General features: G+C 40.4%; 2 protein-coding genes across 2 annotated transcripts in view; one reads left to right on the top strand and one right to left on the bottom strand.

The window, feature by feature from the left end:
• Window positions 1-5,075: 5,075 nt before the first annotated feature.
• On the bottom strand, window positions 5,076-9,019 carry LOC140240437 (14 kDa phosphohistidine phosphatase-like). The gene is made up of 3 exons (XM_072320205.1): window positions 8,591-9,019; window positions 7,754-7,878; window positions 5,076-6,695 (listed from the first exon to the last, which is right to left on the bottom strand). The coding sequence occupies exons 1-3, from the start codon at window positions 8,721-8,723 to the stop codon at window positions 6,600-6,602; spliced, it is 354 nt and encodes a 117-aa protein (XP_072176306.1). The 5' UTR covers window positions 8,724-9,019; the 3' UTR covers window positions 5,076-6,599.
• A 6,242-nt stretch (window positions 9,020-15,261) lies between these two features.
• Window positions 15,262-20,315, top strand: part of LOC140241055 (sec1 family domain-containing protein 2-like) — a 31,099-nt gene continuing 26,045 nt past the window's right edge. Inside the window, exons 1-3 of the mRNA XM_072320827.1 lie at window positions 15,262-15,503; window positions 17,563-17,808; window positions 18,385-18,531. Of these exons, the coding sequence (XP_072176928.1) occupies window positions 15,315-15,503; window positions 17,563-17,808; window positions 18,385-18,531 (582 nt within the window). The 5' untranslated portion in view covers window positions 15,262-15,314. The remainder of the gene's footprint in view (window positions 15,504-17,562; window positions 17,809-18,384; window positions 18,532-20,315) is intronic.

Genomic DNA, 20,315 nt, shown 5'->3' with positions numbered 1-20,315 from the left:
CTGAATAAAAACAATGGACCCACTCAGTACAACTAAACTTCTTTTGAAGTTACTTTCAGGTTACTAGTATTGAATGGAACTCAACGAATGTTTTATGCCTGATGCATGTTTTTCCATGTGATTTCATGGCCAGAATGGATATCTAGTGAAGATGTGCATGCATTTCATTAAGAGACTTGTCAAAACATGACATACTTCTTCTTATATGCATAATCATGTGAATGCAACATGACATAACTATTTCTGACGCGTGAAAAAAATACTATAACTAGTTTTTCCCCTTGGTCTCATTTTGATGAAATCTCTGCCTCTGATTATTTGGGTTTACTCTATAAACCCCAAACTCAACCTGAATGAATTGTAACACACTCAAGTCTGTAGTTAACATGACGGTAACTGGCAAAAGAATAAGATTTGATATGGCAAACATTTACTATAATAAATGTGTCAGACAGACACATTCCAGTGGACCCAATGAATCGAACAGATCGTATCCTGAAAATGAAGGAGGTAAGATAATCTTTATGCCTACCTCGTTGGATAATGTTAAGTGTTAAAGGCTAAGTTAGGTGTTAAGCATATTATTTGGCGAAAGCGTCAATTGCTCTGCATGTGCGCACGGTGTTACACAACCCAGAGTAGTCACCACTCTGGAACCGATAGGTAGGCAGCAATGTATGAGGGCGCTATTCCACTTCGAAGCAAAGACACTATGTACACAGTATACTCAATACAATGTAGTAGGATTTGAAGTAGATGCCTCCTGTTTTGGTTGTCACTGCAGCAGTATGCAGTGAAGATACATAAGAGTTTTCACTCTATTTCATCGCTATTTATCGTGTATTTATTGCTTAGATGTATTCTGAATGTAACTTGTGTACTGTGATTTAACTCATGGTGACAATTTTGTATATAGCTGGTATACTGTTACATACACATGTATCTTACATACATCTGTATACCTGCAACTCGATGTTTGGCAGCTTGCAGCACTGCCCCTAGAGCCCCTATTGTTAATTTGTATGTCTCTTCAGCCTCTATTATGTATAGGAGTTGGACGCTTGCGCCCTATCTTAGCCATAAACTTGACCTCCAGCAAACAACAAAGGCCCCTTTTAAATTGTGTAGTCCCCCATTGTTTGAACCCAACTTCTGCTGGTAGCCTTGGCGTGGGAACTAAGTTAGCTTTTGCAATATCTTTGGCTTGGAAAGCCCGCCAGAAAGTCAAAGTGGTCAGTATATTCCTCGAACGCCAGAGTGATAAGATCACCAAGCTCGAACCTCGTAGGTCTTCCTACTTTTCGAAATTCGTCATATCCAATTTAGACAGTGTGGAGATACGCGCGGGGAAAGCATCACCCAATTGCACTATACTCAAACATAGGGAGACTTCAACTTTTGGTGTGTAGTTCCAGCTGACATCAGCAGCTTTATTTACATAACCACAGTTACATATTCACCAGATCACAAGGTATTTCCAACTTCAAAGACGATACACTTGGACTGACTGATGATGAGCAGCAGCTCATCATCATTTTCAGACAGTTCTCTCCCCTACATACTGTAGGTCTGTCTTCGGTGAGATCCTGTAAAATCCAACTCCTCTCCCACACTCAAAAAGTCAACCTCAACAACTAAGGACAAAGGAGCACAATTTCCCAAGTTAAACACAGACCCAATTAAAAACCCATCCATGGTGCGATGGCCAACTTAATTCCCTAACAAAACATCTTATGGTGCTATTAAGATCCTTAGCTGTGGATATAGAGAAGGCACAATGCACAAAGAGCTATACACCCTTCCCTGTTATCTACCACAGGTAATCCTAACATAGTCCCAACTCAATTGCCCACCAAAATTAAACCCAAACAAAGTGCAGCTCCACTGACACTAACAACAATACCTGCACTTTAACTGCAATCTCCAGTTTCCTGTACTGGTTTACACCTAATCAAAAATTCCAACTAACAACAAAATTTAACGCTAGGCTATATCCCTCACAAAGTGTGAATTACTTCAACAGTTCAAAGCCTCCAACTGTATTTTATGTAGGACTGTCCTACTGTCCTGTCTTTCTACTGTACATCTTCGATTCGTCTTCTGTGCTCACCTGTACGACTGTACGACTGTCCGTCTGTACGACTTGTGTTGAACTGCTTCGGGAGTGATGAACGCAATAAACGATTCGTTTTGCGAACTTTGCTCCCTAGACAAGTTGGACAGTTGAATGAATTTCTTTTGGAATTTTGTATTATTCGAACTCGACCGAAACTCCTCACTTAGCGAATCGCGTTAAAGGCAGCCACAGTGGTCGTTTTGTTAAATGCCAGAAGCGATATATTCGATGGTTGCCCTGTGTAGGTCCTAAATGTCTGTACTTAGGCCCAATGCCAACAAAATTTTCATTCTCCATCCAGCATAGGCGAAATAACAGCAACAACACCCCCCCCCCACCCCGCGCAAAGCCTCCAAATGTGCCTGTTTATCACAATATTGGATGGTAGTCACTGAGCTCTATAGGGCTCACACCTGTTCAGGTTCATGTTGAAGGTTTCTTTTAACATTTTATGGTTCATAACCTTCAACATGGCCACGTTGTCAATAACTTGGTCCATCCCATCATGGGCCAGATCATTACCCATTTTTCTCTTTTCATATTCAAGACATGGTTTGTTGCTGCGAGCTATGTGTTGAATATGAACAGAGAAAAAAATCTACTGTGCGGGTTGGCCTCTGTTGGAGTAACCAAGTTATTGGACAGGTGGCCATGTTAAAGGTTATGGACCATAAAATGTTAGGAGAAATCCTAAACGCAAACCCTAAACACAAACCTCCATTCGTACAGGCTGGCCTATTTGGCCACTTTCATTGACAGATCTCATCCATAGAATGAGACTTGCATTGTTCCTACACAATAACAAGCAAACTTGGAAAAAGTGCAATTTGTCATCGTTGTCTTTAAAGTTCATGTGCTCAGTCATGCATTACATTTGTCAACATAATTAGGTACCAATGGAAAGAGGAAGAGTTCTTTTTTCCTCACAACCAGCATTGCACTCTCCATGGCTGACAATTATAAAATAGTAGTACTCCAAAGTTGGATTACCTTTTTTGATACGCAGTGTATAATGGAATGTCCCTGATCGCTTCACAAAGTCGCACCAAAGATACAAAAATAAATGAAGAAAAAAAAAATAACAAGGCAAGTGCCAAAATGTGTCTCGCCCATGCGCGTAGAAGAAATTGTTTTTCTAACTCCCGGAGGTTCATGTACCCCGCCTATGACCTTTGACCTTGTGGTGACCTTCAACTCCCCAAGGGACATTTACCAGCCAAGTTTGGTCACAAACGAACATAATTATGGATCAAAAGTTTTGAGCCATACTCCAGTAATCGAAACGGCCCTAAAAGTTCGTTGGCCCCTGTCTGTGACCTTTGACCTTGTGGTGACCTTTAACTCCCCAAGGGATGTCTACCATTCATGTTTGATCTTAAACAGACATATGGATCAAAATTTTGAGCCATAAACCGCACTGTAAAAACTTAACATTGGGCCCTAAGGGTAATTGACCCCTGCCTGTGACCTTTGACTTTGAGGTGACCTTCATGTTTGGCAAAATGTGTAACTTTGTATAACCACTCTTCCCTCCAAGTTTGATTGAAATTAAAGTCCTCAGTAGAGAGTTATTCAAGTTTTTGTAGCGTTACGGACGGACGACTGACGGACAGACGCCGCGGGCGATCCTTACAAGTAAGCAAACAAACAAATTACAAGACAATCATTACAAGAAACATTTTATATCCAACATAGGGCCTATTAGAGTCATTATGAGAGGAATAAGGGTGATATTATTCCCCCTGCCTTCTGAAAGAGGCAAGTCAAGCGTTCTTTTATTATGCGAGAAAAGTGAAAATATATTGAATTTTCTTTGTTTTCTTTATATCGTTGTACACGTGACATCACAAGGTGTAGTAGTCTTCTCATCCAGCAGTGACTAAGCAGAAACTTCAAAAATTCATAACTTTTGAACAGGCTGTCCAATTTTCCTCAAACTCTCACTGATGTGTTCTACTAATATTGCTGCATTCACTAAATCCAAATGTCTATGAAGGCGGACTTGTCCTTTAACTGCATTCTTATACTCGTCAAAGTAGTAAATAACTGAATCAACTTTTGATAAAGGGGCCAAAAGAAACCTATGTACATTATGTACACACACATATATACAAAAGCTATTCAAAATGTACATGATCAACGTCCATAATCCACACGTATAAAACATTATCGCTCACCAGTATCCTCATCAACACTTCACACTCTAGGCACACTCCAGGCATACTCAAGCACAAGTACATGTACAAGCGCATAAGGACACACACAGTCAGGATAGGTAGTCTATAATGCAGTTTTGTATATAACTTCACTTTCATGATTTCTATTGTTTTGACACAGTCTGGATAGCCTAGGTAGTCTTATAATATAGTTTTTGTTTTGTTTTGTTTTGTTTTTTTGTTTTGTGTGTGTGTGTGTGTGTGTATATATATATATATATATATATATATATATATATATATATATATATATATATATATATATACACACACTTTCATGACTTTTTTCTATTGTTTTGATTATATGTTCATTAATCAAGCTTTATATTTGTTCTTATATTCTCCCGTGAGGGTTTCAAGATTTGCAAGGAAAGCTATTTTGTGGATCCCTCTGATCCCATCCAAATTATAAACTTGTACTACATTTTATATCTACATTGTACCAATTACATGTATTTGATTTTCAAATTGTTTGGTTGGTTTTTGCATATCATTCTTTCATAAATGCCTGTGAGAAAAAAAAAAAATCTGTTGCTGATGGAAATGAAATCATTCTAAAATTCTTTTCAATTGAAGGTTTTGGATATCAGATGGCAGATAATGCCCAATACATGATATACAAAAAAATGTATGAGCTCACTTGACTGTTTCAAGTGAGCTTAAAATGACATATCTGATATCACAGTTGATATAATAATGCACAACACAATGTACTGACTTATGACTCGCGGGGAAACTAGAAATACCAGAACAATTTTTATTAAAATCATGTACAGTTTACAAGCACAATACTTCCAGCTCACAGCTACCTTCCACTATCACTTATTTGCCTTCTTTACACTCCCCTTTTATGTTACTTCCCTCTCCTCTTTCTGGGGTCTTCTTTCTCCAAAACAGCAGTCCTTTCAAGAACTTATTGGGTACACATGGTGTCACCACAGCCCTCTCTTCCTCCATACAACACTTCCCAACGCGTGACCTCAGTAACTTCACAACTGCATGCATTGAAAAGAACATAAGTCTCATCAAAAGTAATTTACACAGCCACGAGAAAGCAAGATATAAGATTTTAAAACAGAAACAAACAAATTTTTGCACGAAAAGCCTGTATTCAAATGAGATGTATTGCAGAAAAGTGAAAATTTTCTTTTTTTGGGTCACTGGAACATTCAATGACAACTTTAAAGTTACAAAGCCTAAATGTGATAGGCAGATTTGTGTAGAGCTCAAACTTTCACAAATTTTGTGAGGAGCAAAGATTCACAAAAGCACTGAATGTCAGTGGTACTTGCACAATTTTCATGCTGGAAGAAGGGCTGTTGCCTCTATCTGAATTCATGCTGCAAGTATTTCTGGTTTTACAGTAAGCCGATCTAATCTGTTTCTTCTTTTTTTTTCAACAATGATTAGTTCTTCTAAGTAAATCTTCAGTAAGCATTGACATATCTGCTAAATGATACATAGAATAACTTAAAGGATGAATTAAGCAGACTGTGGACTCAATAACACACCATCTTTTTTTCTTGTAATTGTAATCATTGTTGCATATGATTTTATCTACCACACATGTTAATAGGTATGTACCTTGTGTGTAATTAACTGTTCACCTCCTTTCTTTTTTTCTCTTTTTGTTGTACAAATGTATTCTTCTATAAATATCATTGTTGAACAATTTGTTGCAATAATATATACAGTATGCATACTGCATGAACACGCAGGAAAACAAATTACCGAGCGTTTGCTGGGCTGTAATAAGTTCACAGTGCACAGCATATCATCCCCACAGTTGATCACTATGCAGCCACTCAGGAACAGACACAATGTTCCACCAGCTGTACATATTTGTAAGCATTTCTACTATTTTACTTTTTTAAGGTATGGTCAAGATTAAATGTATATAAACATAAAGTTGACTGAGACTGGTAATGTGCCTTCAGTGATTGCCTTTACTGCTTCCCCTTTAATGACAGCTGAGTATGTGCAAGCTCATCAGTTGAGAGCACCTTTTAACATTAGTATAAGAAATAACAACATTTGCTGCAGAGCTCTTGACCATAGATATGAGACAATGCACCAGAGCCATATATCATACAACTTCAGGACTGCTTTGACCTCATAATAACATGCTGTTTTCAGCTGCAATCGTGTTTCTTATATGGTTCGCTTGGTAAACTCAGCATGCATGTACAGTTCAGTTGTAGCTGTCATCAACAGCACGGCATTGCTTGTTGGTGTAGAGTCATGCACTTCACCTTCCCCCATGTTTGTCAGTAGCCCTCATTGGAATAGCTTATCTTTGAATAGTGCGGAAATCTCTTCTTTAGGATCTCAACGGTGATTCTGTGATCAGCTTGTCCGAAGCCCTGTGGAAGGAAACAAACACAAGAACATTACAACCACCACTGAACATACATGTACATTACTACACTTCACTGCTTGTCTAATCCATCCTCAGATAGAATTCAGTGATACATCCATAAACATCATGTAATCATGAGTAATCTTGCTTTTCATCACAAGTGATGGTATGTAATATTTCAATGCAATTGCTCTACTGGAATCATTAGAGTTCCTCTGGAGAATAAAGTCCAGGTTAGTTATTTGTAATACTTTATCCAATATCATTTTTTTCCTGTGTTTAAAAAAAATGTGGTAAACAAAACATGTATGGGATACACTACTTCCTTTCAAAACAATGGAGATGTAGAGCCTAGACATTACTAAACACAAAATCAGAATGCTCTGATGTTTGCATGCAACTGTATGTACATATTTTGATGTGATTTTTCAATACATGTACTGATTACAAGGTCTGGCGCACATGTAAAATGGACAACATGGACAATCAATGTGGTCCAACTGCACATTTTCCTGTCACCTGTCCAGCAGCATAATAGCCTGGTTGTGATTGCTTTCTTCTTTTCTAGTTCTATGTGCTCTCATTGTATTCCGCTTAGCTTTGCGAGATAAATTAATGTTAAATTGTTATTGACATTCCACCTGTGCTTTAAAAGGATGGTATCTTTGTTATTTCTTTGTTAGATCGTAGCCCTGTTATTGAATCAATCTCTACTACAGTTACAGTAGTCTCTTCTAGTACGACATTAGAGAAGCGGGTTGAGTCAACCTCAATTTGTTTTCAACAGTGTCCGGTGAACAAACTTGTGAGACAGGTGAAGAGTTCCCATCATCACTGCTAAAGCTTACTACTGTGATATACAGCTGAATTCTAAATGCAAAAAAAATAAAAAATAAAAAAATAATAATAATAATAAAACACACACAAAAAATAATTGTTTTGACCATGTAAAGTGTAGCCTGTGGTACGAACATTATTTGATAAAGTGTCAGGTGTGATACAAAAATAACATTCAGTCCTTATTTCCTCTGCAAACCAATAGCTAGACAGCTACAAACTTACCATGGAATAACCATAGACCAGGATGGTCTTAGCAGCATTATTGTGTTCAATTCTCCCTCCACCTGGACAGCTACAGGTAATACCTCTTTTTTCCAGGGCAGGAGTGACCTCATCGAATATGTCCGCTGTGTGATAAACACATTAGAAGATTATCTTTATTATTCAATATTGACCTTTGAGAGTCAGAGTGCATTGCATCATATTCTGTCGGGGGTGATGTAACTTCAGTGAAATACAGTACACAATTAAACACAATCACATTTAAATTTTGTTTCCTAGCTAGACTCAGAGATTATGCTTTTGCATGCTTGTATGAATACTCTTTTTTTTTGTGTTCAATTTACTAGTTTAGACTAATTTTTGCTCTTAGCATGTGAATAACTGAATTCACAAATTTGTCACTTAATTGTGTCATCTCTTTAACTCTTACTTTTTGATGTTTCGTGTACCTGTTATGAATTCGAGTTTTACCACGTCATTATAAAAATGTCAATATCAAGCATGATGTAGACTAATAATAAGGACAATGTTCAGCAGTGGAAACAAGACATATTAGATTCAACACAGATCGTCAGATGGACAACAATTTCAATTATTCATACTACAGATTGTACTTGTATGAATGCTAACATGCAAGACCTCCGAGAACTTACAACTGACACATAGGGCCTACAATACATACTTATAGATTTATACACCACAGGGCACAGTGTGTAGCTATTCGGCTATCAAAGTAAAATTAAACTCTATCTACATGATCTATGCTAATTATCTGATTATGTTGGACAAAGGATAATCAAGACTGCTTGCGAGTTGCGGATACTCTCGGTATCTTACCGTGATAACCACATCGCCCGTATCCTCGCACGATGTACTTTTTCTTGTCTCCTGATTTGAGCTGAATCAAAATGTACTTGAACTTTCCTGATTGATCAATATCTACGTCGTCAACACCTTCCAGTCCAGACATGATTATGCGTTGTCCTGTCTCGATACTACACAAGTTGCTGTAAAACGTTTGCAAAGGAGGTGATATCTATTTTTCTTTGGGAACCACTCAAAGCACCTTTAGTCTGACAGCACTGACTATGACTACATAAATTAAATAAACTGGAAAGAGTGAGGCCCTACATCACCCGACACAACAAACGTTCGTCTGCGTCTGATTTTACGCTGCGCTCTCGACATCGTAAAATATAACGCACGGGACTAAGGAATAATTCTACAGCAGACCAGTGTGCGTGCCAAGCATGACTGACTTGACGGAGATAGCCTCCGTAAAAGGCCCTCCGCAAGAGGAACAAAGAGGGTCGATACCACTGGATTCAGTACACTGTTGGCACCCGCCAACGAGAACCAGCTATCTAGAAACAGCGCGAGGGCCTTTGAAAAAAAATCTTGGGAACGGTGCAAAACACGAATATCAATGCCTTGGTGAAATGATATTCTAATATTCTAAATGTACAAAACTAACAACAAAGTCATGGCGGGATTGACTGTTGTGGGAGAATGATGCGAAGTCTGCAGATTCTGGTTGTAGCAAATACACAGCGACCTAAATACATAGAAATGATTCACGTCAGCCATGACTGGTAAAGAAGATAGGAGAGCTCGAATGACCCTCAAAAGTATTAAGAACTAGAAGTCTCTAGCAGTTATTTTTTCATGCCAATGTCTTTTCAGAAATAAAAAAAAAAATCGTTATTCAATTACTGTAGAAATGGGAAATGTATTCTGATTTTTGATCTACTGAAATGACATGGGTTACTTCGCTGCAAGTGCGCCCCTTCTCCCACAAATACCTGTGTGAATGTCTACAATTAAAGGGGAAATCCAGTCCAAATATCAAGTTAGTCTGATAAGGAAGAGTAAAATGTAACAAGTTCAACGGTATAATTTTGATCGAAATTGGATGAAAAATAAGGAAGTTATGACATTTTGAAGTTTCGCTATTTTTTTTTTTTTTTTGGGGGGGGGACAGTTCTTGAACAGTCAATATGAATATGCAAATACATGTAGCAAAGTGAGCACTATCATTGGTCATTCCCTCACAACTCGCCATATAGTTTATACATAAAATTTTGATATTTCCAGTTTTTCATTCAAACGCAATAAAATGCCCGAGGCTCAAATCCTCGTATATCTATAGCTGATCACTATACAGGAATAACATCATGTTTCAGACTGGATGATGACAGAAACATTGAATTTTCGTCATTATTTTTTTCTTTTGTACACGATCGATGGAAAATAATATTGTGAGGGTATGACAATGGTTAGCTCACTCATTTGCATATTCGTATCCACTATGACAACAACTGTTTTGCAGAAATTAGCAAAACTTCAAAATGTCACAACTTCCATATTTTTCATCTGATTTCAGTCATATTTTTACCGTTGAGCTCGTGAGATTTTACTGTTTTTATCAGACTAACTTATATTAAATTTAATAAATTAAGCCAAAATAAAGCACAATGAACCCAACCGTGAATCGTAAACCTTTTTTCCCCTAATTACATGGGGCGTCATCGTGCGTTCGCGTCGTTGAATGAAAACGCCTTTAAAACTATATCATAACACAGAAAAACAACGATGTCTGGAAAGCAGGCCAGCAATGATTTTGTGCGATTGAGTACAGCAATGCTGTTCAGTCGTTCAACACTCGTAAAGGCCCTTTCGCGTGCATGCCGTTCATGTGATTTGCGGAGAGCAATTTTTGCTATCCGGAGATCCCCGCAGATAGCCCGCACATGACAGTACCTAGCATGTATCTCGCCCGTAGTCGCCCGGAAGCGCGCACGCAAATCCTTTCCGGGCAAGCTACGCGGGCTCGTTGCGTGTGGGGATTTTCCAGCATACCGGACAAATTACTACGACTTTGAGGGCGGACAAGGATTTGGGCGAGTTTTGCATTGTCTTACTTGCTGGACGCGTGTTCTACGATACTCGCGGGTATTCTGTGTGACCTGCGTATCAGGCGTGTGGGGGCTGACAACTCAGTGCAGGAATAATTCCTCTGAAGGAATACTTATTTGGTAAAGGTCCCAGAGAATACCATAATCCTGGCCGCAGCCGACTCTCAACTAACCAACAGAAAGGCGGTAACTGACCCTCAACATGCAATCGGGTTAACTGCCTGTGACTTGCGGCAACAGCTGGTCTCCTGGTGTTCTGCGTGGACCTCTGCTGGCAATCCCCGCGAGTCACCCGGAAAAGTTTAGAGCATGCTCAAAACTTGGCTGCGGGTAAATCGGACTTGCGTGCGCAACTACGGGCGACTACGTGCTAGGTACCTACTGTCACTGTGAGGCCACCTGCGGGAACCTACGGTAGCAAAAATTGTTCCCCGCAAGTCACAAGCAAGCTAGGCTTGCCCGGAAAGGTGTGACGGGCCCTTGAGCACACCATGCTCAAACTTGTTCCGGGGGAGTAGCTCTTCATTGTGTGTGTGGGGGGGGGGGGGGGGGTTGCATTAAAAACCTTATTTTCGGGTTCACATCGCGCGCATGCGAGGGAGCGAAGGGACCGAGCCCCGGGGGGGGGGGGGGGGGTGGAAGGGTCTGGATGGGGGTGTCCCATCTCCGAAACCATTGAGATTTAAATTGCGTCTTACTGCTAGACGCGTACCATATACCTGCTACTTGCGTGTAACCCTACAAGTATTCCGTGTGACCTGCGTGTGAGCTTCGAAACCGATCCGTTTTCAGTTACGTGCGACATACGGGGAGTGCGAAGTACCTGCATGGGAATTGCCTGCGACATGCTGCCATTGTAAGGACCTCCTACTGGTGTTCTGCGTGTACCTCTGCGGGCAACCCCCGCGACTTACCCGGAACGAGTTCTGAGCATGCTCACTAGGCCTTGTCACACCGTTTCTGGGAAAGCCTTGCGAGTTGACTTGCGGGGAACAATTTTTGCTACCTGGACCTCCCCGCAGTTGGCCCGCACCTGACAGTATACCTAGCGCGTAGGCCTATCTCGCCCGTAGTTGTCCGAAGGTGCGCACGCAAGTCCGATTAACCTGCAGCGAAGTTTTGAGCATGACCAAAACTATTTTTCGGCCATGAGTCGCGGGGATTGCCCACAGAGGTCCATGCGGAACAAGTCACAGCCAGTTGACCCGCTTGCATGAAGTATATAAATTTGCCCGTGGATCTATACTTATGCGCCGGTTGCGCGTGTCATCTGCGGGCATTCTATGAGCATAATACGGGTGTTTTACTGGCAAGGAACAATGTCGAAACTGCCAATATCCGTGTAGCTCGTCAGTTCTGCGGGTGTGGAGCGAACTATACGAGCAAATTGCGTGCATGCTGAGGGTCAGATACTGCCTTTCTGCAGGTCACACGGAATGCACGTAAGTAGCGCGTAATTAGCATGAGTCCAACAGGTAATACGCATGCGAAACTCGCCAAAATCTTGGGTGCGCCCGCAAAAATTGTCCTGCGTGCCACCTGCTACTTGCGTGTGAACTGCATGAGAGCTTCGAAACCGATCCGTTTACGAGCGACATACGGGGAGTGCGAAGTACCTGCGTTACAGCTGCGAAGTACGCGAGGAGCCTAAGGGCCCCCTACTGGTGTTCTGCGTGCACCTCTGCAGGCAAACCCCTCGATTCACCCGGAACAAGTTTTGAGCATGCTCAAAGTATAAAGGCCTTGTCACACCGTGTCTGGGGAAGCCTTGCGGGTTGACGTGCGGTGAAAAATAGTTTGCACCCAGAGCGCCTCGCAGTTGGCCCGCACCTGACAGTAGGCTGTACCTATATAGCACGGGCTCGGAGGTGCACACACATAAGTCAAGTCCGATTATTACCCGCAGCCAAGTTTTGAGCATGATCAAAACTTTTTCCTGGTGAGTCGCGGGGATTGCCCGCAGAGATCCATGCAGAACACCAGTAGGAGGCCCGTAGTGCCGTAAGTCACAGGCAGCTAGTTGACTCGCTTACCTACGTAAAGTTGCCCGTGGATCTATATGCGCTGGAAGCGCGTGTCATCTGCGGGCATTCTACAAGCATACGGATGTACGTATTACTGGCAAGGAACGGTGTCGAAACTGCCAATATCCGTGTAGATGGTCAGTACTGTTCTGCGAGCGTGGAGCGGATTATACGAGCAAATTGCGTGCATGCTGAGGGTCAGTTATTTTGCCTTTCTGCTGGTTAGTTGAGAGTCGGCTGCGGCCAAGATAATGACATTCTGTGAGACTTCTGCCATATAAAATTCCTTCAGAGCCCCAGCTTGTCTTCTAGCTATCATTTTTTTTTTCACCAATAACCTGTAAAACTATCAAACTGGTCTTACAGTAAAGAATATAAAATGTCACACAATTTTGTCCCCAAAGTCATGATTTTCCACGTTTTTGTGAAAAATGTGTTTGGAACGTTGTAATAGCAAAAATTTGATATGTTCTCCTTCAAAAAGGAATATACTTTAGTAGGCCTATTCAAGAGTAAAAGTATTATCATAATGTTGGGCTTGCATACTTTGTAAGCCATGACATGATGAAACTAATAGACGGGGGCATTTAACTAGTGTGACCCTTTTTCATGGAATTACCCACATGGCTCTGGTTAGTCTGGTATCAACGAATTTCATTTCTGTCATTCTAAAATCGTCATTATAGAAAATGATACGGGAGACTATGTATTTCACACGTGTTAATGATTAGGGCCTGGATACTAGTATATTAATACTGATAGTATAATTATTCTCTACGATAAGTAAACCATTACTTGTAGCATATCATTAGGGCCTATACAAGAATTGCACACTTTCAGTCTCTGTAGTCTTAGTTATTCCGGGATCAATGCAATTTACATTTGCACAGTGTTTCTACCTGTTTTGGCATTTCGGATTTTTCTTTTTATTCAGATTGATGAAGACGAGTACTGTATTCGTGAAGTGCACTGTACCATGTTAAACCCACAAATGTAAAAACGCCCACAAATGTAAAAACACCCACAAATGTAAAAATACATCGCCCACAAATGTAGAAAATCGACCACAAATGTAAAAATTTAACATTGCCCACAAATGTAGAAAACGCCCACTAATGTAGAAATGATTTCAAACGTCGCCCACAAATGTAAAAACGACAAGTAGATTCCCCATTCTACTATAGTACGTTGATATAGGCCTAAATAGACTCACTTCTTTAGGATAGCAGTGCACTTCTTGTAAAATAATATTTACGTGTTCGAGTGCGTTTGTGTGGGTGGTGGGAGAGTTCAGCGGGGGAGATGGATGTGTGTGCGTGTGTCTGTCTGTGTGTTACGGTGTGCTGCGTGTCACACATTTCCGGCGGGCAGCTGCGCCTCCGGGCAAGTTACGCGGGCTTGTTGCGAGTACGAGCAGTACAATTTCTGCGGATGGACAAAGATGTTAATGAGTTCCGTACTTGCGTTTTACCTGCTAGACGCGTGCCACTTACCTGCCATTTGCATGCCGGCCTGCCATGGAGTATCGTTGCATGTACTACTGTGATAACATGCTTGTCTTCTGTCTGTTTGTGTGTACGTGTGTGTGTGTGTGTGTGTATGTATGTTTTCCTGCAAGTTTCTGTTTCTGGGCGGCGGGTGAGGACTGCATGACTTATCTGCAAAGGAATCCCTCTCGAAGTAATTTGAAATGGCTGAAAGTCATACAGAATGTCTATCATACTCTCAACTAAACCAGCAGAGAGGCAGTAACTGGACCCTCAACATGCACGCAGATGGCCAGCGACACTGGCAAATCAGACTTGCGTGCGCATCTCCGGGTACTAGTGCGGGTCAACACCACTGCGGGGAGCTCCGGAGGAAAAAAACAAAACAAAACGAAACAAAACAAAAAACCTCCCCGCAAGTCAACCTGCAGGATGAGACACGATGTGACAAGGCCTTTAATAGTTTTAGAGCTCCAGTCCCCGTATATGTCGCTCGTGACTGAAAACGGATCGGCTTCGACAGGTCTCACGGAATACATGTATGCAATTAAGTTGCGCGCGTCTAGTAGCAGAAGACGCATGAAATAAGGGTCTACATAAACGCACACTTAGTAGAAATACGTCAACCACAATGTAAAAAAAATTTACATTTGTGGTTGATGTTTGAATTTTTTACTACATTAGTGGGCGTTTTTTACATTTGTGGGCGCTGTCGTTTTTACATTTGTGGTTGAAAATTTTTACATTTGTGGGCGGTGTTTTTTACATTTGTGGGCGATTTTTACATTTGTGGGCGATGTATTTTTACATTTGTGGGCGTTTTTACATTTGTGGGCGTTTTTACATTTGTGGGTTCAACACCCCAGCCTCGGGTCTACCATACGCTGTACGTCACGAACCGCTTGATGGCGGTATTAAACCAGACTGCGCGTTGTAGTACCGTACCGTGGCATACCAATGATGACGGCGCTGCTACTATAGCTGTCTCTCGCCTATAGACCGATTCAATTTTGAGTGGTAATACCTCAGTATCCTGCATTTTATTGTGTCTGATACGCGATTTACTGATCGAATAGGGAGAATCAGGTCGTTCACCCTATGTTTCTACAATGCCCAGTATTATAGGTGATATATCATGAGTTCGACAAGTGGCGCCTTTACACTCAGCAGCTGTGCCAAAACCTGGCAGACGATTATTCCGTATGTTCCCAAATCGGTGGTCTTCTTAGACGGTCCTCTCGCCGAGGCGCTGCACTGGACGGCAGGTGCAGCCTCGCTGTTTCAAGCTGGAGCTCTCAATATCAAAGAATTTTCATCATTTGAGGTAGGCCCAATTTGTGCGACGTGCAATGGATCCATTCCAGAGATATGTCTGATATTGATGATGTTGCACGTAACTGACGCTAATAATAGTAATGAGTGTTTGGAAACCGGGTAAATTACAGTTTAGGCCCTACTGGGAAACAGAACTTAAAATATTGGCAGTAGGTCTTAGGCCGGCATACTCGTGAAATAGGCCCCACCACTGCGTGTCCGTACAAATACTACGGCGGCTCGCCTGTTTATTATAGTCGTGAATTCAGCCCCACCGTGTGGCGTTCATCGGTAGATAAGCACGGCGGTGGGGCTTTCTTCCACAGTATACTGTATACGCTATATATTTCGCGTGGGTTTTATTTTCGCGAATTTCGCGAGTCGGGAGCTATTCGCGAAATTAACAACACGCGAAAATATTACCTTCCAAAATGAATCCCTTGCTTTGACGATACGATCATTTTACGGCTTACCGAACAGACCATACTGGCTAAGCTTGTTTACGTACATATAGCATGTCCACATCTAACTAATTTACTAGAATCTCTAGTATATACACAGCCCAGTCGCTGTGGTAGCATTCGTTGCTAGTAAGGTGAAAATTCACACTTTCTTTGCCACTTCATATTTTTTCCGGTCCCCCAATCGCGAATTTAACCACTCGCGAAAATGTGTGACATCGGCAATTCGCGAAAATTTATGCACGCGAAAATTATAGCGTATACAGTACTCGTGAATGCGGCCCCACCAAACGGCGTTTACGCGAGATGCATACGGCGGTGGGGCCGATTTCCACAGCATAGCATCTTTCGTCCTCCCTTTCTCCCGTTTTTTTCTTTGGTCTTCTACTTTTTATTCTCGGAAGGACTCCCTAATGTCCCTTGACTAATTTAATGGCCAATTTAACCATAAATACAACCCTACCTAACCCTAAACCCTAACCCTAACCTAACCTTGCTTGCTAACGCACGGGTGCACGCGCACTGCGGTGGGGCCTATGAAATCGGCTTGGTAGAAATGCCGAACCCCCCGTGGCGCGGCGCTCCATTGTACAGTTGTACAATCTCCTCATGCCTCTGTTTTTGTGTTGGTACAATTTATGCTTATTATCAGGGAATGCGTGTTCCAAATGTATCTCTCGAGTCGAGAGTGAATTATCTTTATCAAAACAGAATTATCTCCATTAATATGAAGTTGTAAAAAAAAAATTAAGATGTGAATGCTACATCATGTATTAAATAAACATATTTGATGGTGGAGAAAATAATTCTCTTTATGTGCCATGGTGGAAATTAAAGGGATCGTACAGTTTTGGTTGAGACCTAATTTCAGGTTTCTAACATTTTTTGGTGAGATAATGAGAAACCTCTTATGAAATATGAAAGAGCATGTAATTCTATGAGGAATTCAACGTTTATTTGATGAAAATTGGTTTTGAAATGGCTGAGATATCCAAAAAGAGCGATTCTAATAAAGTGTAGGACCCACACTTCATTACGATCGCTTTGTTTTACTTTGTTTTTGGATGTTTCAGTCATTCCAAACCCGATTTTCATCAAATAAATTTTGAATTCCTCTTAAAATGGTATGCTCTGTACTATATCATCATAAGTGGTTTCTTGGTATCTCGCAAAAAGTTAAAAGCCCAATTCTCAGCTCCACCTATACTGTACCATCCCTTTAACCCCCGTGTGCCACATTATTCTAAGTCTACGACACCAACATATAGTCATGCTTTGAGAATACATTCTGTTTTTCAAATCTATGATTTCTATATACTGTTAAGCTGGACATGTAGTGAGCAAAGTTGTAGAGAAAATGCCAAGCCAAATGCAAGAGCGAGACAAACGGAAGCACTAGAAAAGCTTTCATTGTACTGCGACATTTTGCGATTTATTGATTGGTTTGGGCTGGTTTGTGGGTTTGAGCAGAATATGCAGAGTTGGCACGCCGTCGACTGAGTCAGACATGTGAACGTGGCACATAAAGAGTTAAGCAGATTTTTTACTGTTGTAGTCTCTTGGTCATAATGGTTGTTATTTCATATTATACACTGTACTGTATGGCAGAGTTGTTCCAAAGAGGAGAAAAAAGGTGTCTTCATCATCAGTGGACAGATATGCTCCACCAAACAAGAGATTCTGGAGGACATCATCAAGGCCAGCCACTTCCAACACTGTACGTTGATCACATCTCTGCCCGAGTCACTCCACCAGCACCTGACAGAGGATGGGGTGTCTGGGGCTGGGGAAGGGAATGACTTCTCTCTTTTCTGTGACATCGAAAGTAGAATGCGAGGATGGATGCGACACAAGGTATATAAGAAGAGTTTACTGCTTTGACATTATGTCAGTGTAATATCTGCTTGTCAAGCTATTGCATTTCACAATGAACATTAGCACAGGGAATTTCAGCTGCTCTCTGTCTCGCAGATCTATCTCCCACGCCTTCAAGATATTAGATCAATGCAAAGAAAGCTGTCTGCCATACGATCGCCCAGTTCAAGTTAATTCGTTTGTTTACATACATTGTTTTGAATAGACAAAGGCTTCTTTTCAAAAGTATTTAAAGAATATGCTTTTCTGCAGATTTTGATAGCCTGTACACAAAATACTCAATAGCTACTACATTCCTCTGTGAATGTGAATTCCGTTTATTCTTGATAGTTTAAAAAGTATGCTTGTTACTGGTAAAAACATTATGTCAGGAGTTTGATGTAAGGTCATGTGAAAGTATCTTCTTATGAAAAAAAAAACACGCACACACACTCAAAGCATTATTGTGACAGATTTTGATATGACAGATTTTTAAATCATAACTCAACAGAAATTTTATCGTGTATCAAATCATTGAATTGTTTTATTTTATGCCATCATCAATATCATATCCAGTCAACCATCTATGAAGCCGATGTGGTACATGTTCCTCTCTCAGTGGCCTGTGTGTCGCCAACCTTATTCTTCTTGCCGTCGTTCACCAGTCTCTTCCCCTTACTGGATACAGACATGCCTGTCATCAAAGCACATCAAGAAAACTTGGTATGGATGTTATTTTGATGACTTTAGCTTGTAATATGTTTTTGTGTCTGTGGGTTCACTGAGCCAATTTACAACATTTAGTAACAGTATACAATGTACATGTATTGCAAGTGCATCTCGTAATAATGGGGAAAAGTGATCACCATACTTTCCTAATTGAAATATCAAGTGAAATATCACTTTACCATACACTCTCCTAAATTAGAGCTAGGTAATTGTCATGCGTGTTTGTGTACTACAGAGGGTGTGATTTTCATTTACTGTGGTTGAAGGGAGCAGGTTGATGTATGCTGTCTGTTTCATTTTCTTACATTGTATGTTAGAATGCTGGAATAGCTTGTTGATAACCTCAATAAGATGTGTAAATCAAAGTAAACTATGTCTGGTCAATGTGTCTTAGATTTCAGACTGTTTAAATTGCACTATTTGACTATTTCATCTGCACATTATGCAATATCCTAAAATGTTCTGTGCAGAAGCATCAGAAACTTTTCCAGCAGATTAAAGCCTTGTTTTTATTTGTGATAAATCACTCAAATTTATATTCCATTAATATTTCCACAAAAACAAAAAAGGTTACCTGAGAAAAGTGTAAAGTTTGTCAGGGACTAACCGGACCTAGCAACAGCCAGTGATGCAGCATGCATTTCACTGGATTTACACAAAATGTACTGTTATTTACATGCACAGACTTTAATATCAGCTGAGAAAATAATTGTTAGCCAGGTTGTCTGGATAAAACACATATGAATTAGCATAGTGACCTTTTTAAAACTTGTATGCTGCACTGATTCTCTATCACAGTGTCCTACTGTAGGGGACTGGCCCAACTCCATTCTTGTTGAATAACATATAGATCTGCTAAATGTATTACAGTGTAACTACACACTTCTGTTAGAAGATGCTCAAAGGGGTTGTTGTGGTTACTATGTGATTATAACAGCAAAATTTGTGTCCACAAGAGCAGTCTTTGTGTATGTTTTAGTAGTAGGGGTAACAAAAATGGCATTCTGGAGCATATCAGATGGTAGATCAAAAAATCAAGAGGCTAAGAAGTTAAGATATCAAGTCACTTTTCAATTAGAATTTCGAGGCATAGTTTTGTCCTTGTGGCTTTACTGTATTTTGAGGGATATTTTCACCATGAGAATTGTGCTCATGTGCAGAAATGAGCTGCATTATCACATGTACAATGGAGATGATTCACAACACGTTTGTCACCTCACTATTTCCTTTATACACTGCTCTCTGTGGACTTTCTGTCTTGTAATTGTCAATTTAGAGCATTTGAAACAAGTAGCTATTTGCAAAGAGAAGCCTTCATGGTTGAATAATTTTCCTTTGTTCTTGCACTAGATTCAATTTCAAAATTCTTGCCAAGAAGATATTCAATATTATTTTCTCATTAAAGGACAAGTGCACCTTCATAAACAAAAGAATTGAGAGAATGTAGCAATATTAGTAGAACACATCATTGAAAGTTTGAGGAAAATCAGACAATCCATTCAAAAATTATGAATTTTTGAAGTTTTTGTGCAGTCACCGCTGGATGAGAAGACTACTGTAGCGTATGATGTCATATGAGTACAACAATATAAGGAAAATATAAAGAGAATTTCACAAAATTTCATCTTTTGAAAAAAGTACACATTCCCTTGACTCGTTACTGACATATGTTATGGGTAATATTATTCCCCCTGCCTTTGGAAAGAGGCAAGTCAAGTGCTCTTTTATTATGCGACAAAAATGATAATATGTTGAATTTTCTTTACATTTTCTTTATA

The sequence above is a fragment of the Diadema setosum genome, chromosome 17, assembly GCF_964275005.1.
Source record: "Diadema setosum chromosome 17, eeDiaSeto1, whole genome shotgun sequence".
Taxonomy (NCBI): Eukaryota; Metazoa; Echinodermata; class Echinoidea; order Diadematoida; family Diadematidae; genus Diadema; species Diadema setosum.
The sequence above is the reverse complement of the archived record's forward strand: the minus strand, read 5'-3'. Positions and strand labels throughout refer to the sequence as shown.

Coding starts and splice junctions, on each gene's coding strand:
- LOC140240437 (XM_072320205.1), bottom strand. CDS start 8,723: ATGTCTGGACTGGAAGGTGTTGACGACGTAGATATTGATCAATCAGGA. Junction 7,879..8,590: donor CGGGCGATGTGGTTATCACG/GTAAGATACCGA, acceptor TTTATCACACAG/CGGACATATTCGATGAGGTC. Junction 6,696..7,753: donor TGGTCTATGGTTATTCCATG/GTAAGTTTGTAG, acceptor TTCCTTCCACAG/GGCTTCGGACAAGCTGATCA.